The following is a 20,362-nucleotide window of genomic DNA, read 5'->3' as shown; positions in this document are numbered from 1 at the left end:
AGGGCCCCTCCTTTTGCTCCTCCTCCTCATCATCATCCTCGTCCGCCGACTTCCACGGCCACGCAGACGACTTCTGTGCGTGTGTGTCTAAGCATTCTCGGACGAATAATCATCCACGGCTCATCGCACTGCTCAATTTTGAAAGCCTCCTCCAAATCTACGCTCACGTGCTTTGATCCGCCCTTCATCGAGACTTTTTCGTCACATCACGATCCAACCATGAGTGACAAGTCTCAGGTTTCGGCGGAGGCTGCAGGCGGAGGAGTCAAGCCTCTGGTGGGCTTCTTGGGCCCCCAGGCCTCGTACACGCACCAGGTAGGTACCACGAACCTGAAGAAAAGAGATCACACCTCGCACGGCATATGCCAAGTGTGGTGAGACTTGTCAATCATCTCTAACTTTTTGCATCGCAGGCTTCGTTACAGGCCTTCCCAGAAGATGAATGGGATCTGAGACCCGTTGTCAATATCACAGGCACGTAACTCACCACCCTTTTTCTTCATTATGTCGTCTCTGCTGTTCTTGGCACCCACCCCCTTTTCTCATTCTCTCTATTTTTCGTTCCTGCGCCGTGCCGTGTGCTATCTCCCGTCTGACTTGAATCGGAACGTCCATCAGACATCTTCGAGGTCGTACAAGCCGGCGAGGTCGCTTTTGGCGTCGTTCCCGTCGAGAACTCCACCAATGGGTCCGTCCTATTCACGCTGGACAACTTTGCCGACCGCAACGGCTTGTACCCAGACATTTCGGTCTGCGGCGAGATCTACCTCGACGTGCACCACTTTCTTGTCGGCCGCCGTCCGGACCCGGCTCACGACGCCGCCGCCGGTCCGGGACTACGGGGAGGAGACGAAGGCTCCGGCGCCTGCACGCCGACGGCGTCGGACCCGAACCCGCTGAAGCCGCGGACGAAGCCGCTGTGTAGCCTCAAGCACGTCCGGCGCCTGTACTCGCACCCGCAGGCGTGGGGCCAGTGCGTCGCCTTCTTGCAGACGTATCTCAAGGGCATCGAGGCCATCGACGTTAGCTCGACGAGTCGCGCGGCGGAGCTGGTCAGCCTGGACGAGACGGGGACGAGCGCCGCCATCTCGAGCGAGATCGCGGCGGGTATGCACGGCATCGACGTGCTCGCGCGGACGATCGAGGATCGCGAGGACAACACGACGCGATTCTTCATCATCCGAAAGGGGCTGGACGAGAAGCAAAAGATGCCAGGCCACTGCGTGAAACCAAAGACGAAGACAAAGTCCATGGTGTCGTTCACGGTCCCGCACGAGGCTCCCGGCGCGCTGGCGGACGTGTTGGAGTGTTTCCGGCGCTACGGGACGAATCTCACGAGCATCAACAGCCGGCCGAGCCTGACGGCGCCGTTCAACTATGTCTTCTTCGTCGAGTTTGAGGGGCACCGGTTCCGGGATCCGGAGGCGAGGGTCAAGGGGGCGCTGGACGGGGTGGCTCGGGTGGCGGAGAGATGGCGGTGGCTTGGGAGCTGGGAGGACCAGCGGTCGTGAGAGGGGGAGGGACTGGCTGGTGGTCTTCCCCTCCCTTCCTCGTGACTTGGCTTGCGGTCTCTCTCTCTCTTTCACTCTCTATCTCTCTGTCTGGCTTCTAGGCCCTGGACTATTCCCCTTGCCTGATTCACCTTCGGCAACTCTATGGATGTCGGTGTTGGCGACGGCCGTCTCTGGCGACTGCCGATGATCCCTGAGCAAAACGTTGACATGGCACGCGGGACATGCTTCGAGGCTACATCTGGTCTACATGCCAAATACTGAGAGGTTTTGCGGTACTGCGGCCTACAAAGGGCCACGAAAGGGGAAACGGGGCGAGTGGGCGGGCACGCCATGCTATTGCTGGGAACACACAAGGGGAGTCTATTGGACGGAACAGGCCTGGACTGGCTGACGACATCGCAACTAATGTCGATTCGAGATAAGGAGGTGCATTGTGAGGGCTGGAACCAGGTCACCAGGACCCTCCAGGAGCGTGGGAGCGTGGGATGACTGAACTGTCCCTTTCTTCGGTCCCCTTAGCCATTGTGTAATGGAAACGCAGCAAAATGCCACCGCGGAACGAAAAAAGTCTTCCCGTCGTCCGTCTTTCTGAGGCGTTTTACCTCCTGTTTTTGCCTCTTCAACCCTGGTTATATGCTGAGTCGACTCATGGATACATTGGAATGGTCTGAAAATGCCTCTTCCGACCCTGGCTCTGTGATGGAGCGATGGATACCTGGGAAGGTCTAAGATGAGCCTTTGATGGCCGAGTCTTCACGCCGAGCTGGTGGCGTTGTGAGACCTGGTTTATGGTTCAATCGTGACAAGAGGAAAAAGGGGGCCGACAACGATGACGAGAAGGACCCTCCTATTGTCCATGGTTACGGATGAGTTGTCATATGCAGAGCTTTTCCAACCCACGCAAGAGTTGGTGAAGGAGAAAAGCGACGGATCAATCGCTACAGCTCGAGCTACATGTGATGGTCTCAAGAGAGAACGTGAGCGAGATGAGAGCAGAGAGAGGGCTGGTCGCGTGCCCTATGTCCGAATGTCTCACAACGCCCGTCCGGCTACATTCATGGCTACGGCCACACACGCACCCTCCCAAAAGGTCAGCCAACAAGATGAGCAGATTTGCCAAGCAAGCCTGATTATCTATCGTCTGGGTCCTTCTTACAATGTGCTGGCTGTCGTGAAGGATGGAGACCAAGGAGTAGAGCCAAAGTTAGTTTCGCGAAGCTCTGTACTGGGTGTGGAAGGGGTCAAAAAGCTCTTGCAACTGTTTAGCGTGGTGCGGAAGGGGGTGACCTGGAGTTGTCGGGGTTGCCAGAAGCTCTAGGAAGCTCTGCGAAGCTCTTGCAACTTGTTGAGGTGCACCTGCTCTGTCTGCCGTGCACTTGCACACGCACACACACACAGAGCTGAACCCCTCTTTCCTGTCTAGTTTGACTTTCCCCCCTCCTCCCTCAACGGACCGGTCCATGTCCGTTTCTTGTTGGATGTCTTTTTTCTTGTGTGGTCTTTGCCTTTTTTCTGCCCGTCCGCCGGTCGGTGAGATTCTTCTGGTGGTGGATCGGCAACTCCACGTCCATTACGTCCAAATTACATGGACAAGACGTGCTGAAATCGCAGCACTTGCAGGACCCCTGGTTGATATGGTCTGTTGTTGAATGGCGACCAAAGTTTGGTCCTGGATCTGGGCTGTTTTCTCTCTGAATACTTACCTCTTCTCATTTTTCTTGTTGGCTCTGTTTTCTCATCCGACTCCTCATACCCAGATGCCGAGTATCTGCCGTCGCAGTCACAAAAGGGCCAGGCCGAGGTTTTTCGACATGTCGCCAGATGGAGCTCAGCTGGAGCACAATGATGCTCGTCGCTGGATCCCGCGCGAGATGGGCCCACACGACGACACACATTCCGCCGCGGAACGTCTCCATTTGCCCTGCTTTTTTCTGGGGTCTCTTTCTTCTCTTTGAGTTGGTGACTTTCCTAACGGGACCCATTCGGGAACTTCCCTGGGGCCTTGATGCCATGGCCGAGTGAAAACTTGCGTAAGAAAAGTACCCACGCTATGCAAGTGTCCAGATTCCCGCAAAATACCCTTTTTTTTTTATCGCGTCTCTTGCGTCTGCCATATTGTGTACTGTACCTATGTGCATGCTGCTTGCTGCACGCAAAAACACAGAGTTTTTTTCCCAGCTTGTCCCATCCGACAAAAGCGGGCTTGCAACACTCGGCAGACTTTTAGTGCTGCTGGGGGCGCAGAGGCGCCTGTGTTGCAATTGGTGTGTGCCGGATCAATTCCTTGTGCTATGACGTGTAGTGCGCGTAGTAAGACAAGGTTCGCACCGCGAGGAAGGATGGGAAAAAAGAATACACTGACGCCTTCCCCATCCGAAGAATACCTCATTGCTCAGTCAGTAGAAAGGTGTGAGGAAGTATCCAAAGGCAAAGGTATCCGTACGCAGTAGGGCAAGTACCAGAGCTGAACCGTCTGGTCTCTGGACGAGGTATCTTTGGTGTGTTTCCTGTCCGATTTCACACTGCTTTCCGCCCGTTAACGTGGATGAGAGAGTACTTTCGTCTTACCCGACTTATACTTGCCCATCTACTTGTTGGTGTTCCCTCTTCTCCCACAATTCAAATGTCCCGAGTTGCAGCAAGGCTCAACCCAAGTGGGTGAAGTGTGGACATGGCCACACACATCCTTTCGGTACCAAGTACCGTACCCTCTCTTCCTGTTCGGCTGTTCCCTACCACCACTCCATCTTCTTTGCTCTCTTTCTCGCTCTCATCCCGTCCGAAGGGAGGGGCGGGCTCACCGGGCACCGTGCTGGCCCATGGTCCAGACGCAACAAGTACGCAGTTAGTAACTCTACGTACCTTTTGTTTATCGTCTGGTCCGACGGCTGTCGGTCCAAGGCAGTCGGACCTGGACATGAGAGGCGTAGACAGTAGGAAAAGTGGTAGTGAATAGGCAAAGGAACGGCAGCGGCGCGAGGGATCGAGTGAGGAGCGGTTGCCGTTGCCGTGGACTGGACCGTAGAAGCGGGAGTTGCAGAGCTTCTGGGAAAGCTGAACCATGAAGGGGGGGAAGAAGGACCAAACGATTTATAACCAGCTTCTCCCTCTCCCCCTCCCTCCTCGTCCCTCTTCGATTTCGCCATCGATACCTTGTTATTTCGACATTTACGATCTCCTACATCCAACATTTTTGTTGTTTAGACATCGCGACAAGAGCTTCTCACAACCAGGTGCCAATTAAGACACCAAGAAGCTCTGCAACTTTGGTTCCTTGCCTACCCGTTACCCGTTCACCCCTTGCCGGATTCCATCATCCGTCTTCCCCGTCGGCGGTTGTTCCAAATTCCAGCAAATCCCATAGGATAATTCCCCATCTTTGCTGCTGAGGTGCTTCATCATGGCCATCACGCCTTCGAAGCCAATCTTCTGCGCGACCCACCCCAGGGCCTGCTCAACAGCCTTTGAGAGAGTGAGATTTCCCAATCCCATAACGCCTGTTGGCTTGTTTCTGGCACTGCTCGTTCCTCCCTGGGTGTCTGCTCTGGGACACGAGCGAGCACGCAATCCCGCCGGACCCCAAAAACGGACAAGGTTCAGGGTGCCTGAATCGTTCCTTTTGGGGGGGAAGAGAGACGGCCTGGCGGGAAGAGAGAGAAGGGAGGAGCCTGTGGTGTTGAGCGAATTACCACGGGTTCATTCGTTCTGCTTGTGCAACGAAACCACCATCAGCTCGCTGCTGGGGTTACTTCTGTACAGCGAGCGCCATGTGAAGAAGAGCAGGATTAGCTAACATGGCGATTTCTCATCATTCTAGGTGTTTATGAGCCGCCGGGACAAGCTGGCGTGTGTACATGAGCCTTTTGGCGATGCGTTCTATTATGGCCCTGAGCGGACTGGTGAGCGTTTCGAGAACGACGCTGAGGGCAGAGAGAAGTCTGGCTTCGCCGAGACGACGTATGCCGATGTTCTGAGGCAAATCGAGGAGGCCGGCAAAGATGTATGTTTTTTCCTCTCCCCCTGATTCCCTTTTCCCCTCCAAAGACATATTTGCCCCTCATTATGAGGTCGTCGTCTTTCCGATCGCGATCTCACCCGCACACCCCTCCACACTATTCCCGCCCATGCATTCCCCTATAGTACGCTACTCCCCCAACCCCTGGCAAATTGAGTTGCAGAGCTTCTACGACCCCCAGTCATAACCACCGTCAATTCCAAACTTGCCCTTCCACGCCCCAAAATGATTCAATTTTCGGTCGGAGGTGCTCTTTGAAGCTTCAAACAGAGCTTCTCGAAACTCTGGATTGATTTCGATTGAAGCGGCGTTTGATGACTGGGGGTGCTGGCGTGCGTGCACCCGGGGAAGCTTTGCAACGCAGCCGCCACAATGTCGCGCATCGCCGCTCAGCGTTCCCTGGTACCCTTGCGGAGCTTTTAGAGTCGCGACCAACGTCGCATTCGACCTATTGCTCAACACCACCACCACAGAACTATGATGATGCTATATCCCAATCAACCAGATCACTAACACCCAACCACAGAAGCGCGCCTTCATCAAGGATATGGCTTACTACATCATCCCGCCCAACCAGCAAAAAGCCTCCATCGTCCCGTCCGCCGGCAACACGGCCGAGCCCACCAACCCCACCGTCCTGCCCTTGAGCATCCTCCGCAAGTTCCAGTGGACGTTCCTCATCCGCCACCCGCGCCGCTCCATCCCCTCGTACTACCGCTGCACCCAGCCGCCCCTGGACGCCGTGACGGGCTGGACAAACTTCAACCCGTCCGAGGCCGGTTACGAAGAGCTCCGCCGTCTCTTTGATTACCTCATTCGTGAGCGCATCGTCGACGAGAAGGACTTGTTGGTCGTCGACGCTGATGACATGCTTGACGACCCCGAGGCTGTCATCCGCGCCTACTGTGCCCACGTTGGCCTCGACTTCACCGACAACATGCTTAACTGGACCGATGAGGACACCAAGGTCGCCCAGGAGAAGTTTGCAAAGTGGAACGGCTGGCACGATGATGCCATTGGCAGCACGTCGCTCAAGCCGCGCGACAAGAAGCATGTAAGTCACCCCTAACCCCTACCCCTGATCGGCTGGTGCTTTACTGTTGTTCTGTACCCCCTCCCAAACGAAAATTATTCCCCAGAAAGAGATTGGATACAAAAAAAGGACCTGCCTGTTTGCTTGGGCGCTTTTGAAATCACTTCCTTGAAACTCGCTGGATATTTTTTTGACCTTTGGTGTGGCGGACGAACACACACTAGACACTAGTGTGGGGTATATTTCGCAGCATGCTAATTCCCCGCGAGAAAAAGGTCATCACCCGTGAGTCCGAAGAGGCTGAATGGCTCAAGAAGTACGGCGAGAAGGGTCTCAAGGAGATCCGCGAGTGCGTCGATGCCAACGTCAAGGATTACGAGTACCTCAAGAAGTTTGCCATTCAGATCTAATTCCTCCGTGTCTGGACAAGTACGGATGGGTGTACACGTGCGGATACACAACGTACACTTTTAACGAAGTTGATGACCAAGAACGCCCACCAACCAAGGGATGGAATTTACACATGCATATTTTGATTATAAAACGGGAAATCGGGCTTCTTTTTTCTTGAACGGAACAGTTCGATATAGGGATTTAGGGAAACTTTAGGAGGTTTTTCCATCAGGGACTTTGAAATCGGTCCATCATGGGTTCAATGTAACCGTATTGATACAATAGTCTACATGGCAATGCCAATAACCAGCCACTTCTAACAGGACTGCGTAGATGACTTGCAAAGTCTTTTCTTCCTTAATGAACGAAGAACCATGCCATCGCACAATACTTACTCCGCGTCCATTTTTCTTGATGTACACATTTTCTCCGTATTGTGACAAAAAAGGTCTCGGCCAAAAATCTTACACGATAGTGCTGCTGCTTGCTCTCGTTCCCCTAGCTCTCGCCCCATACATAGACTTTCATATCTATGCCTTGGTATCGGCCTTGGCGTCAACCTTGCTGTCTTTCTCGTCCTTGCTCTCCTCCTTGCCCTCCTCCGCCACAGGCTCCTTGATGCTGTAGTTGGTATCGTCCCCAGCGCCCTGCACAGGCTCCGCAGCCGCCTTGGGCGCCTCCACCTCGGCGACAACCTCCTCCTCGGGGTCGAACTGGTTCTCCTCCAAGAGCGCCTTGGCGTCCTGGAACAGGTCGTGCGTGACGTTGCCGGACCACGCCTGCGCAAAGTTGCGGTCGTCCTCGTTGGCCCAGTATATCGTCGCGGGCAGCAGCTCGTCGACGGCCGGCGCCTTGGTGGCGCCCTCTTGCACCTCGCCCTCTCCTTCGCCAGACTGGCTGACAATTTCCGTCTTGGCCGGCGGCGCCTTGGACCACTTGCGGCCCTCCAGCGCCTTGCCCTCCTCGAGCACGGCCTTCTTCTCGCGGCTGCTGACGACGAGGCGGTTGCCGCGGCCGAAGCCGGCGAGGACGGCGGCCATGTCGGCGATGGAGTTTGCGCGCTGGTCGTTGAGGGCTAGGGAGCGCTCGTGGCGGTTGCGGACGATTTTGCGGACGCGGACGAGGTCCTCGGGGGCGGGCTTCGTATCCTCGGCGGCGGGGGCGTCAGCGTCTTCTGTCTCGCCGGCGACGGAGTATTTGACGTCGTCTACGGCACCAGCAGCAGCGGCGGCTTTGTCCTTCTTGACGCCCCACGGCTTGATGGCCTTTGGCTTGAGGAGCTCGGTGCGCTTCTCCCTGTAGAGGAGGTCGTCCTCCCAGGCGAGCTCGTGCATGCGGCGGAACTCGCGGAGCTTTTGGAAGACGGACTGGCCTGCTGCGCCGGCGCCGGCGGGGAGCTGGATGAGGGCCATGGGGGCCCAGTAGTCGCGGCGGAGTTTTGCGGGTTTGGACTTTTTGCCGTTGAAGGGGAGTTGTTTGAGGGCTCGGTGGGACTATGTAGGTTTGGCGATGTTAGCTGAGCTTCTTCTTCTTCTTTCAACATGGTCCAAGAGAAATCTGCCATTGGCTGCCCCAATTGGCTAGCAACAAGGCCTCCAAAACGTACCTCGAGCTGCTTTGTGTGCGAGTAGATGACCTGGTTCGAGGTCAGGTGGCTCCAGACCCAAATCTGCTCGCCGTGGCCCGGCTCAAAGTTGGTGAGCTCATGCTGGGGCGTCCTGCGTCGCGACCGCGTGTGGCCATGCCGTATACTCGTCCGGGCGACGCCAAAGGACAGTTTTGAGAAGCGAAATACCGGGACCGAGTTCATCGTTGCTAGCTTTGCGGCCGATCGGTCGATGAGGACGTATCGTTTCGTTTCGTTCGTTCGTCGTCGTCGTCGGCAACCCCCTAAACTTCTCGGGACGGGCAGCTTGACAAAATTTCCCGAAGCTCTGGAACCTGTCCCCCCAGGCCCGCGCCGGTAGTGTGGCTGACCTGTGGCTTGACGCTGGAGGTCACATGATTCAAGTGCCACCAGCCACATCGGACAAAACGTTCCTTGGCGGCCTTATCCATAATCTTGATAAGGTGATTATGATAACAGGTCCGTGCGCTCAGAGCGAACCCCGCGGTTTGGGCTCGGTCGGTGCTCAGATTCTAGTGACGTCGCGCGACTTCTACCAGGTTCTGGTCGCTGCCCTACGACTTCCCGGCCTTGCCAGCGCATGCTGGATCAGTCCATCCTCTTGGCCCACTTCCAGGTTTACGGTCTGGATGAACCTCACTTTGCAAGCATAAATTCAACATTGCAATCAAACTTCAACCGGCTTCTCTTCTCAAGTCACCAAGCTAATTCTTGCACATATTGAGATACCCCGTTGAATGATAGACTCTTCAACTTGAAGCCATTCTGAGCTTCCTTCAACAACCATACCTCACGTATAACCACTCTTAATTACCCACCACTCAACCTCACAAGACAAACCACGCAACCACACACAATCGCTACCACAACTACACCACCAACATGAATTCACGAATGGAATTCACCGACAGAGGCGAGAAGGCCGTGCAGGATGCCATGGCCCTCGCGGAGCAGTACGCCCACTCCCAGCTGCTCCCCGTCCACCTCGCCGTCTCCCTCCTCGATCCCCCGGCAGACCTCTCAAAGGACCAACAAAACGGCCCGCCGCAGACGTCCTCCATGTTCCGACAAGTCATTGAGCGCGCCCACGGCGACCCGCAACTCTTTGACCGGGCACTCAAGAAGACGCTCGTCCGCCTGCCGAGCCAAGACCCGCCACCGGACCAGGTCTCCGTCGCACCCACATTCCACGCCGTCCTCCGCAAGGCGCAAGAGCTGCAAAAGACGCAAAAGGACTCCTTCATCGCCGTCGACCACCTCATTCAGGCCCTCGCCGAGGACCACACAATACAAGCCTGCCTGCGGGACTCCAACATCCCCAAGGCGAAGCTGGTGCACGATGCCGTCACTCAGATCCGCGGCACGAAGCGGGTGGACAGCAAGAACGCCGACACCGAGGAGGAGCACGAGAACCTCGCCAAATTCACCATTGATATGACGGCCCTGGCCCGTGAGAAGCAACAAGACCCGGTCATTGGCCGCGAGGAGGAGATCCGCAGAGTCGTGCGGATCTTGTCCCGCCGTACCAAGAACAACCCGGTCCTCATCGGTGAGCCCGGTGTCGGTAAGACTACCGTCGTCGAGGGTCTCGCCCAGAGAATTGTTAACCGCGATGTTCCCGACAACCTCAAGGCGTGTAAGCTGCTGTCGCTCGACGTCGGCGCCTTGGTGGCCGGAAGCAAGTACCGCGGAGAGTTTGAGGAGAGAATGAAGGGCGTCCTGAAGGAGATTCAGGAGTCCAAGGAGATGATTGTCCTCTTCGTCGACGAAATACACTTGCTCATGGGTGCTGGCTCTTCAGGCGAGGGTGGCATGGACGCCGCCAACTTGCTGAAGCCTATGCTCGCCCGTGGTCAGCTGCACTGCATCGGTGCGACGACCCTCGCTGAGTACCGCAAGTACGTTGAGAAGGACGCCGCGTTCGAGCGTCGATTCCAACAGGTTCTCGTCAAGGAGCCTTCCATTGCCGAGACCATTTCCATTCTCCGTGGTCTCAAGGAGCGGTACGACAGACATCACCGCGTTACCATCCTCGACAACGCCTTGGTAGCGTCTGCCAACCTCGCCGGCCGCTACCTTACGTCGAGAAGGCTTCCCGATTCTGCCATTGACCTGGTCGATGAGGCTGCTGCTGCAGTTCGCGTCGCCAGGGAGTCGCAACCCGAAATCATTGACTCTCTTGAGCGCAAGCTCCGTCAAATCATGATTGAGATTGCCGCTCTGGAGAAGGAGAAGGATGAGGCGTCCCAGACTCGTCTCGTCCAAGCAAAGAAGGATGCCAAGAACGTAGAGGAGGAATTGGAGCCTCTTCGCCAGAAGTACCTCAGTGAGATCAAGAGAGGCGAGGAGATTCACTTGGCCAAGACGAAGCTCGACGAACTCGAGAAGCGTCTTGAGGATGCTGCCAACGCCGGCAACCACGCCAAGGCCGCCGACCTCCAGTACGGCGCTATCCCCGAGCAGCGCGCCGTCATCAAGGAACTCGAGGCCAAGAAGGCCGCTGCCGACGCCGCTCTCAACGCGTCAGGCCAGGACCACGGCGCCATGGTCACTGACGTTGTCACCGCCGATCACATCAACGAGATTGTGGCCCGCTGGACCGGCATTCCCGTCACTCGCCTTAAGACCAGCGAGAAGGAGAAGCTTGTCCTCATGGAGAAGCAGCTCGGCAAGATCGTCGTTGGTCAGAAGGAGGCTGTCCAGGCCGTCGCCAACGCCATCCGCCTGCAGCGGTCTGGTCTCAGCAACCCCAACCAGCCGCCCAGCTTCCTGTTCTGCGGTCCATCCGGTACCGGTAAGACTCTCCTGACCAAGGCGCTCGCCGAGTTCCTCTTCGACGACTCCAAGGCCATGATCCGCTTCGATATGTCCGAGTACCAGGAGCGCCACGCCCTTAGCAGAATGATTGGTGCTCCCCCGGGATACGTCGGACACGACGCCGGTGGCCAGCTCACCGAGGCTCTCCGCCGCAAGCCCTTCTCCATCCTCCTCTTCGACGAGGTCGAGAAGGCTGCCAAGGAGGTCTTGACCGTTCTGCTCCAGCTCATGGACGACGGCCGCATCACCGACGGGCAAGGCCGTGTCGTCGACGCCAAGAACTGCATCGTCGTCATGACCTCCAACTTAGGTGCCGAGTACCTCACAAAGTCCACCAACCGTGAGGGCAAGGTCGACGCTACCACTCGCGAGCTCGTCATGAACGCCCTCCGCAACTGGTTCCTGCCCGAGTTCCTCAACCGCATCAACTCGACTGTCATCTTCAACCGCCTCACCCGCCGCGAGATCCGCAAGATCGTCGACATCCGCCTGCAGGAGATCCAGAAGCGGCTGGAGGGTAACGGCCGCAAGGTATACATTGACGTCTCGGAGGAGGCCAAGGATTACCTCGGCAACGCTGGCTACTCGCCCGCCTACGGTGCTCGTCCGCTGTCTCGCTTGATTGAGAAGGAGGTCCTCAACAAGCTGGCCATCCTCATCCTTCGTGGCAACATTCGCGATGGCGAGAACGCCCGTGTCGAGCTCATCAATGGCAAGATGGTGGTGCTGCCTAACCATCAGGACAGCGAGCTCGATACCGATGACGAGGATATGGATGAGGAGGATGCCGTTGACGAGCTTGTTGCCGATGAGATGGATGAGGACATTTACGACTAAAGCGAATCAAGAACAACAGAATGAAAGTCAGAAGACACAAGGAGATGATTCACGAAAGCATGATTATTAAGATTGATGGGGTATTTTTTTCAGTGTAGAGATATAAACTCTAGAGAGAGAGCATCAGGCGTTTAGGGATTAAAATGGTTCAAGCATTGTAGGATTTTCTTTTTTACAGGAGTTGTAAATAGGTTATAGAACTATAAAAGTTCAATGAAAACAACGTACATAATATTTAAATGTGTCAAAAAGTGAAGATTTCCAGTGATATGAATAACGTAGTAGTTGACGCAACAGTGGTTGGGAATTTGATCGAGAGACATACAACTCATCCGGTTTGAAAATTGTCACTACACGTTAAGTACCAAGAGACAGACCACGAAATTCGGGAGGCTAGCTTGTAAACGGGTTATAGGACTTCAAAAATACAATCTCAATGGAAGGTGTTGCGTTAATTCCTCTAGTCTAACACGATACATCGCGAGACAAAAGAAGCTTCTCCTTCGTTTATTCCCCCTCCACGTTCCATTCCTTATCACCAGCAACACCAGGCGCCCCTCTATATGCAGTTCAGTGCATTGTGGGCCAGGGAGGCGGTAGAATGGTACAAAGGTCAACAATCGACGAACGTACGGCTCGCAGCCTTACTTGATGACATACATGACTACACCGAGCTCGAGATTCGCAGTCCCCAGCACGAGAGCACCGATCTAAGCACCTAGATATATAGCCTACCGAGGTGGGCATCTTTTCATCTTCCATTTATTCAACCCGAAAGAGTGCATTCGACGTGCGTCAAGATATGTAGTTGAATAGTACCCAAGGCTGGGTATAGTACCGCTAAACCCAATGGATTATAATCGAAACGAACATGTCTGGGAAGCAAACACAGCAGTGTCCTAGAGACTCGATCTCAACCAAAGTTGGAAGGTGCTTGTGATAGTACGCACTCACCACAGGAGGTTGACGCCACATGAGATGTGACCTTCTGTTAGAGACACGCAACGGCAAGAGGATATAATTCTGGCAACAAATTTAGCACATTCACAAAAGAGTTAGTGCAATGGCGAGAATGATCCGGGAACCGCACATATCAGACAAGTCTTGGCTTTCTCTGGCGAAGGCAGCAGAGGGGCTTCATCGTGAATTATCCCTATCGATATATACATTCTGCACCACTGAGATTGTGGCATACTAGCTGATGAGTTGACCTGCGTCCTCAAAAGAGAATGCCATGGGAGTATCTGATATTCCAGATCGTAAAAACAAATCCTGTTAAACATTAGATTGGCATACCACCTACCTGACTGACGAATGACGTCGGAGCTACCTGAATGGCCGCCGAGGCAATGTGAGCCGAGCGTCGAGTACCAGCGCCCGGCATGCCAAGCGGTCACGATATCTATGTGTTTGTTCTGCCCAATGCCCATCACACCTCACATGCAGCGTCCGTGACAGACGCATGCCCGGGGAGCCCCGTGGCTATTTCCAGCGGGTGTCGGGGACGGCTCACTCGATGCCAAGCAGACCTACCAAGGTTATAATAACGCCCACGTTGCTATCCACGCCAGGTAGCCATTGGCGCCATATAGCTATTCAGAGCGCCAATGTCGTTTCGACAATCTGGGCATACCGATATTTTGGAAATGATCCAGGTCTCTGGGCTGGTCGATATATCGCCCTATCTCGGGGTAGTGTTTCAACCCCCCTTCATTGCATCAACTTGGATTTGTTCTGCTGATCAGCGAGCGCATGCCCCTCTTCCTGCTCCAAGAACTCGCATGGTCGCATGGAAATCACGCCTTGTTTGGGTTAGTTCTCTCATGGCTGGGATGGAGAACGGTTCTGCCCAGTCGACGCCATGCCTACGCGGGTACGACAGTTTTGTGGCCTTGAATTTTTTGACGACTGGAGCTTTTTCGCGAGATCTGCGAAACTAGTCGCGGGGGGGGGGGGGGGGGATGATGGATGAGGTCGGGGCCAAGATAAGATGCTATTTTTACCCGAGAGAACCCCGGTGATCGCCCTGGTCGGAGAAGGGGGGACCCACGATGGGGAAGTTTAGCCTCCGTTTTGCCCCCTCTCTGAGCCTCACGAAAGCAAGCCTAGGGTCAGGAATTGACTGTGGCGGGCACCCTCCCCGAACCTGGGACCGCGGTGCATGAGTTGCTAGATTGCTTAGCCAAGTACCGAAGCCACCGCGCCTTTCTGTCTCGTTGCACAGCGGGCCAGGATGAGCTTGGAGCCGAGACTGGTCCTCGTGGTTGTGAAGAGAAAGAGGGCCGCATCGGCGGTGCGGGCAACGAGCTGCGAGTGACGGCCGACCGATCATGCCGTAGGCGGTAATGCATTGAGGCTGCGCGGCGGAACGCGTCACTCGCACAACGGACGTGGCGGAAGAGGGCTCTGGCGCCAGTTTCGGCGGAGGCCGCGGAGTAAGTTGAGGCTGGAAACTTGGAAAGGTCCGTGTCGTGTTGCACATGTATAGGTCAAGTAGGTAGGGCACTTTCATCCTGAATCTGGGACGAAAGCGAGAGAGGGACGATGTCCGATGTTCGCTGAGTAGAGACCACAGAGCGTACATGAACGAGGAGAAGGGCCTCCTTGTCACTCAAACCAAAGGCGGAAAGCCTCGACACAGGATTGGGTGGGGTCCAGGACGGAAAAGTGCCAGTAAAACGGGCTGGTGCAGATGGAGGACGGGCACACTCTCATCGGCCAGATTCAAGGGGCAGCGGCTGGTGTGTGTAAGGTAGGTAGGTATTCGTATCTTGGTTGATGACCGATCCAAGTCAAGAGCTGCGATGGCAGGTGTCTCTCGTCAAATCAAGAGGTCTGGATGTGAACGGGACGGCAGGACGGAAGCTTGGCCAATGGACCCCAAAGGATTTGTCTTGGGATGGAAGACAAGCCATCGTTCAACCCTTGAACGTTTGATAACGGTTGATTCAGTGTGTAGTAGCGCAGCATGCGCAGATTGAGCGTTTTTCTTTTTTCCGACACGAGACCTTGCCAGCATCCAAGTTGTGCCTTTGGAGTGTCTTTTCCCAAAGCAGAGGATCAGCTCGTCCCCGGGCCTAATCGGGCGAGCATGCGGGCGGCTGTCGGCTCAGGAGCCAGGGACGATACCTGGCCATATTAGGACACTGCACACCAGCTCTGTTGGGGGTCTGTAGTCGTAAGGATAGAGGCTATCGAAGTGCCCACGACATTCGTCCGTAGTCGTGTAGATAGCCACCATTCGAACATCCAACAGCACTGCCCGTAGCCCACAGCGAAATACGAGGGAATGCATTGGAAGGGGGTTGCGTTGTAGCGGGAGCCGTTGGCGGCAGATCGTGGCGTGGGGCGTGTGCATGGTCGTCTGTAGGTAGCGAGCGTTGCAAGGGTAAGCAAGACTAAAGCCATGTTTCAGAATTTTTAGCAGATCCTCTGACAAGCGTGGTCCGAGGTTGTCATTGGAGGAGGATCAGGGGGCGACGAGCTGGAGCATAAATGACCAGCATCTCCATCACGCCTTTGCAGTGTTGCACCTGGCGGCCCTTGGTGAAGCTGGGCCTTGGCCTGTCGATGTCAATGGCCCCATTGGGTAGCACGTCGCAAGCTTTGCTGTCTGTCTGTTGGTGGCCACCTCCCCCCTTTTATTTTGCAAGTGAAAGTATCTTTTGCTGCACCGATGATTCGACAAAGTACCGCGGGCAAGGTTCGAGTCAGGTAGCGACGTGGTGTTGTAATGCTGAACGCAGAGTGTGCGTCAACTTGACTTGATGCTCAAGAGTTATCAAGCGATGTTGGAAGCCGAGGCATAGGAAAATAGCCGTTTTGTTCCTTATCATATTCGCGGACGACCATGGACTTGAATTGGAGGTATCCAAAGCTGTGGTTCGCGATGGCGGAGGGCAACCCCTGAACGAGCCTGAGAGGACACACTGCCGCTTGGACTGGCTTGATGGACGGCGTGCCTTGAACACCAGCCGGGGGTATTGGTGGCTTGTGTCAATTTAACCGTGACAGCAAGTCAGGCAGTCTGTCATTACTGCACAGGCAATTGCCAACCATAGTCAAAGTCTTGCTTGACAATGTTGGGCGGTGGCGTTCAAAGTTGAGCGAAGTTGATTGAGTTTCGTCATGGTAATTCAGCGATAAAGTGCTCACTCCTTGAGTGACAGTATCAAGATGCGAATTCGGTATTGACACAGCCTGCGACCAGAGCGCGGGCAATTGTGTTACCACGGGGTCTCACTGTCCCCGTCACTCTTGGTCTTGAAGGCTTCTTGAAGCCGCAGTTCCCGAAAGAGTCGACGGACTGACACGGCCGCCTAGACACCAAGATGTCGCGGCTATATGACATGGGCTCGCCTGGAGCGGGCAACTAGTTTGGTGGCCGGCAAGGTTCTGCAGTGTGTACTGCAACTCTGAGCTCTCAAGGCAACATCAGGAGCTGGACATGTTCCTCCGAGGGAACAGTGTAGCGTGAGCGTAGTGTAGTGGCTTGACCGTGCAGTGCGGGTGGTTTGCGATTGTGAATCGGATCGAGACTGTCAAGTCAGTTGGACCCCCAACTGCAGTTGACGACAGGCCATATCCCTATACTCAAATCAGTGGGGAGCCAGTCGGCTGCTCAACTTGGGTGGAAGATGAGGCGAAGTTGTGTGCGTGCTGGATGTGGAGTTTTGTGCCAGCATGTAGTATGCAATTTAGAAGGGTCAGTATCCCAGCGGGCAAGGAGGGATGTCACATCTAATGACAGTCTGAAGGCTTTACTTGACGGTGACCCCATCGCTTTGGATAAGGGGTACGGTCGGGGAGATGGAATGGGCGTATTGTTGATGGAGGGAGTGTCGATGGAAGTTCCTGGCAGAGAGGTTGGTTCCATGGGTAGTATCGCATCGCCGCCGGCATCTCTTGCAGCTGAAATGCTCAATCCAGCTCGGAAGGGACGACAATAGTAGGCCAAATAAGAGCCGGGGTTCTCTTTTCTCCTGGCCGTAAGGCTGCCGGGCACGGCGTCGACGAAGAGCCCCAATCTGTCTAGGCTTCGTACGACGCTTCAAACGTAGGGGAAGGTATTCCTTAGGTAGACAATGCCAACGATATTGTGCGAAGAGTGTAGGCGTGTCCACGTAACCACCCGAGGAGCAGACTGGGTGTGGTGGTGTAATAGGATTCCTGCACGAATCTATCCAGAATAAGGTACTCCGTACAGTGAGGTGAGGTAGTTGTACGTGGTTATGGACTATTTGAGACGTTGTTGCGCTGTTTAGATTTGCCCAAAGTCGTCTAGCGGCATCGTCGGAGTGCAAGCTCTCGGCATTCGACTTGCAACCTGGCACTTTTGTCTCGAAGCAGAGGGTACGGGCCTGACGGGGACGGCGGACGCGGCGCACGCACCATTGTCCCCGTCTCTTGAGTCTTGACTCTTGGGTAAGAGTGTTTGGTCTTGCCTGTCGGTGTATGAAAATTGGACGGTGCTTGCCGCCTTCCATTCCACGTCGAACATTCCATGGGCAACGGGGGGATGGCAAGGTGCAAAGTTGGAAAAATATGGAGAGAAAATGTGGATAGGTGAGGGAAGGTCTCCACTATAGACCGCTACGAGTGTCAAATCGTTGTCCCGCTCAGCCGTTGTCCCTCGTCCCTTCCTCCCTGAGGAGGTCATGTACCGGTCTCCACTTTAGCCTAGGAGTAAGGAACATGGAAAGGGAAGGGGAGGAGGGGCGAGCCTGGGGAGAAGAGGGGAAGGCATGAGGTGCCTTGGAAAGTGAAAAAAAAAGGGAAGGAGTAGACGAATAGAGAGATCTGATGCCTTCCCCAGAGGAAGTTGATTAACTGTCACAGTCAGCTACCAGTTCGTACTCTTTGGGTTGTTTATCGAAAGAGCAAAAATGATATACCAACTAGCGACAACTAGACTGGAAGTCTGTAAAGCCTTGGACGCTCTCCCTTACCTTAGTGCCTTGAGCTTCGGGTCAGGCATTGACAAGGCTGGGGCTCTTTCACCCCTAAAAGACTACACTAAGGCCGATCGGCTGCCGTTTCACACTGACCTCAACCCTCCGCTTGGCCCCGTTATGGGCGCTGCATCGTGTCAGCCAGTCCCCTGTTTTGCTCTGAGCTGTCTGCCCTGGTCTAAACTGCCCTAAGTTTGGAGACAGAGAAAGAAGGTGACGACTGGCGGACGGGAGATGTGAGGGACCAGGGAAATCTGAGAAGGTATGAAGTACGGAGTACTGACGTGTGACTGTGGTCCTCTCCATGAAGCCATGTACCTTTCCCCACTCGGAAACCTGATGCTGACCACCAATCCCCTGAACCTCAGTCTACCTTACCTTACCTTACTCCGTACCTCCTGCTGCCCGTGGATCCAAGGTATTCACTCACATCCATTACCTGCTCCGTACATACGGCATGGCATGCGTGTGGTGCTAGTAATGTGTAGAGTGACGATGGCGGCGACGGTGGCCCTGCCAGGCGCTGGTTTACATCAGGCACGCCGTACCTTGCCTCGCTGCTTCGCCTTGCTGGCCCATCTACCTCACACTCCATGTTGGCTGATGTTATGTAGCCTCTTTATGCCTGAGGTCAGAGGTCTGAAGTCGGGTCGACGATAGAGCTGTGGCATCTGGTATTGTTCAGTGGAGAGGATGGGGAGGTAGGTATGATGTATCTAAGGTCGGGTCTGGTCAATTGTGTAACTGTCCAAGGTACGGAGTACATCTCATCTTTCAGAAGTACCGCGAGTCACTTCTCTGTAAGAGAAAGAAGAGGCCTTGGTCCAAGTACCTCCGCCTCAGAGGCAAGCAGCCAGAGGTACCTCACCTTCCTCCCCCTGCCTCGCCGTCCCTCCTTACCCCCTAACAAAGTGTCCTTACTGGCCAGTCGTCTAAACTCCCGTCTCCTGTCCTGCATCTGCTCTCTGCACTTGCTTGCTTGCGTTGCTTTGCTTGTACCGGAACACACCAAAACACTCCAGACCAAAGGCCAACCGCCAAAGGGTCCCTTTCACCATCAAGCCTCTCAACTCACATATCCTCTTACTCCTCCGCTCGTGTCTCTATTTTTTCCCCCTCTCCCACTCCCACACTCCCCATCTTCAACCACACCCCCAAACCCCCTATCCCTTTCTCCAGGCCTCATCGTCCCTATACTAATGAAGCCTGTATATTGAGACCGTTTACTTTTGTTTCTTTCCTCTCTCTTTTTACGTCTTGCTCAAAAAGATCATCTGGAGGAAAGGACAACGAGCTGGTTTTCGCCCACCACACAATTCCATCGTCCAAGGTTGCTTGTTGGGACTCTCGACGTCTAGAAACACTGGGAACCTGTGGAATCTGATCCGAGAGACTGGCCAGACCAAAAGGACGCAACGCTACGCATCCGCATCCGCATCGCGCATCGCAGCAGCAGCACCACCAGCAATCGGCGGCACCAAGCATCCACATTGACCCAAGCCCACCGCTAAAAGCTACGCGACCACAAAACGGCTACCCGAGTGCCTGGCAAGAGAAATCTTTCCATCACCCCCAGCGCCCGATTTTCGTCCACGTCCACGTCCACGTCTAAAGCCCACTTGTCCCCCCCGACATTCCTTGACCTCACTCCCCCCGACCGACGTCGAACTCTCCTTTTATTTTCTCGAGCACCCAGCAGCCCTTTTGCAACCGACCGACTGGCTGGCCTGGCGTACCTTGTAATACCTGGAAACACGCACAAACACGACCTTTCAACTCTTTCAACCCTTCGACGAACATTCCTTACCGCACAAAGGCCCCAACGACCACACCATTCTTCTTTCGCGCGCCTCTGCTCTGCTCTGCTCTACGCCTACCATTGTTGCTCTGCCCACCGAAATTGGACAGCCCGACAGCAGCAGCTCCGGACCCTCCGCTCAATACTCGCCCGGAAGAGACGCTGGGAACTGACGCAGCACCGTGCCGTCACCCTCCCTCGAAACCCCCGACTGTGGAATACGAGACGTTACGGTCTCGAAGCTGTCCACAATTCATTGGGTCCATTTCTCCCCCGCGCCTGTCAACCGTCGACCGGGAGAGCATTGCTCAATTCGTCAACGACAGCAACCCGCTGGGAAAATTCTAGTGTCACAAAATTTCTGATGAGCTTTGGCC

General features: G+C 55.0%; 7 protein-coding genes across 7 annotated transcripts; 4 read left to right on the top strand and 3 right to left on the bottom strand.

Annotated features, from left to right (window-relative positions):
* Positions 1 to 219: 219 nt before the first annotated feature.
* Positions 220 to 1,511, top strand: CPAR01_08864 (prephenate dehydratase; the record flags this gene model as incomplete). The annotated part of the gene is made up of 2 exons (XM_060493131.1): positions 220 to 319; positions 619 to 1,511. The coding sequence occupies 2 exons, from the start codon at positions 220 to 222 to the stop codon at positions 1,509 to 1,511; spliced, it is 993 nt and encodes a 330-aa protein (XP_060347261.1).
* An 859-nt stretch (positions 1,512 to 2,370) lies between these two features.
* Positions 2,371 to 2,832, top strand: CPAR01_08863 (uncharacterized protein; the record flags this gene model as incomplete). The annotated part of the gene is made up of 1 exon (XM_060493130.1): positions 2,371 to 2,832. One exon carries the CDS (start codon positions 2,371 to 2,373, stop codon positions 2,830 to 2,832), a length of 462 nt encoding a protein of 153 aa, XP_060347260.1.
* A 2,082-nt stretch (positions 2,833 to 4,914) lies between these two features.
* CPAR01_08862 (uncharacterized protein) lies at positions 4,915 to 6,972 on the top strand (the record flags this gene model as incomplete). Its single annotated transcript, XM_060493129.1, has 4 exons — positions 4,915 to 4,986; positions 5,332 to 5,514; positions 6,056 to 6,583; positions 6,787 to 6,972. 4 exons carry the CDS (start codon positions 4,915 to 4,917, stop codon positions 6,970 to 6,972), a joined length of 969 nt encoding a protein of 322 aa, XP_060347259.1.
* Positions 6,973 to 7,485: 513 nt separating this feature from the next.
* On the bottom strand, positions 7,486 to 8,765 carry CPAR01_08861 (uncharacterized protein; the record flags this gene model as incomplete). Its single annotated transcript, XM_060493128.1, has 2 exons — positions 7,486 to 8,448; positions 8,562 to 8,765. The coding sequence occupies 2 exons, from the start codon at positions 8,763 to 8,765 to the stop codon at positions 7,486 to 7,488; spliced, it is 1,167 nt and encodes a 388-aa protein (XP_060347258.1).
* A 699-nt stretch (positions 8,766 to 9,464) lies between these two features.
* CPAR01_08860 (hsp98-like protein) lies at positions 9,465 to 12,236 on the top strand (the record flags this gene model as incomplete). Its single annotated transcript, XM_060493127.1, has 1 exon — positions 9,465 to 12,236. One exon carries the CDS (start codon positions 9,465 to 9,467, stop codon positions 12,234 to 12,236), a length of 2,772 nt encoding a protein of 923 aa, XP_060347257.1.
* Positions 12,237 to 14,725: 2,489 nt separating this feature from the next.
* CPAR01_08859 (uncharacterized protein) lies at positions 14,726 to 14,932 on the bottom strand (the record flags this gene model as incomplete). Its single annotated transcript, XM_060493126.1, has 1 exon — positions 14,726 to 14,932. A coding segment is annotated over one exon (207 nt), but the record flags the coding sequence as incomplete, so codon positions are not given.
* Positions 14,933 to 15,374: 442 nt separating this feature from the next.
* Positions 15,375 to 15,644, bottom strand: CPAR01_08858 (uncharacterized protein; the record flags this gene model as incomplete). Its single annotated transcript, XM_060493125.1, has 1 exon — positions 15,375 to 15,644. The coding sequence occupies one exon, from the start codon at positions 15,642 to 15,644 to the stop codon at positions 15,375 to 15,377; it is 270 nt and encodes an 89-aa protein (XP_060347255.1).
* Between the last annotated feature and the right edge of the window lie 4,718 nt (positions 15,645 to 20,362).

The sequence above is a fragment of the Colletotrichum paranaense genome (assembly GCF_030867605.1).
Source record: "Colletotrichum paranaense strain IMI 384185 chromosome Unknown Scaffold_7.1, whole genome shotgun sequence".
Taxonomy (NCBI): Eukaryota; Fungi; Ascomycota; class Sordariomycetes; order Glomerellales; family Glomerellaceae; genus Colletotrichum; species Colletotrichum paranaense.
Note: the sequence above shows the minus strand (reverse complement) of the source record. Positions and strands in the feature narration are given on the sequence as shown.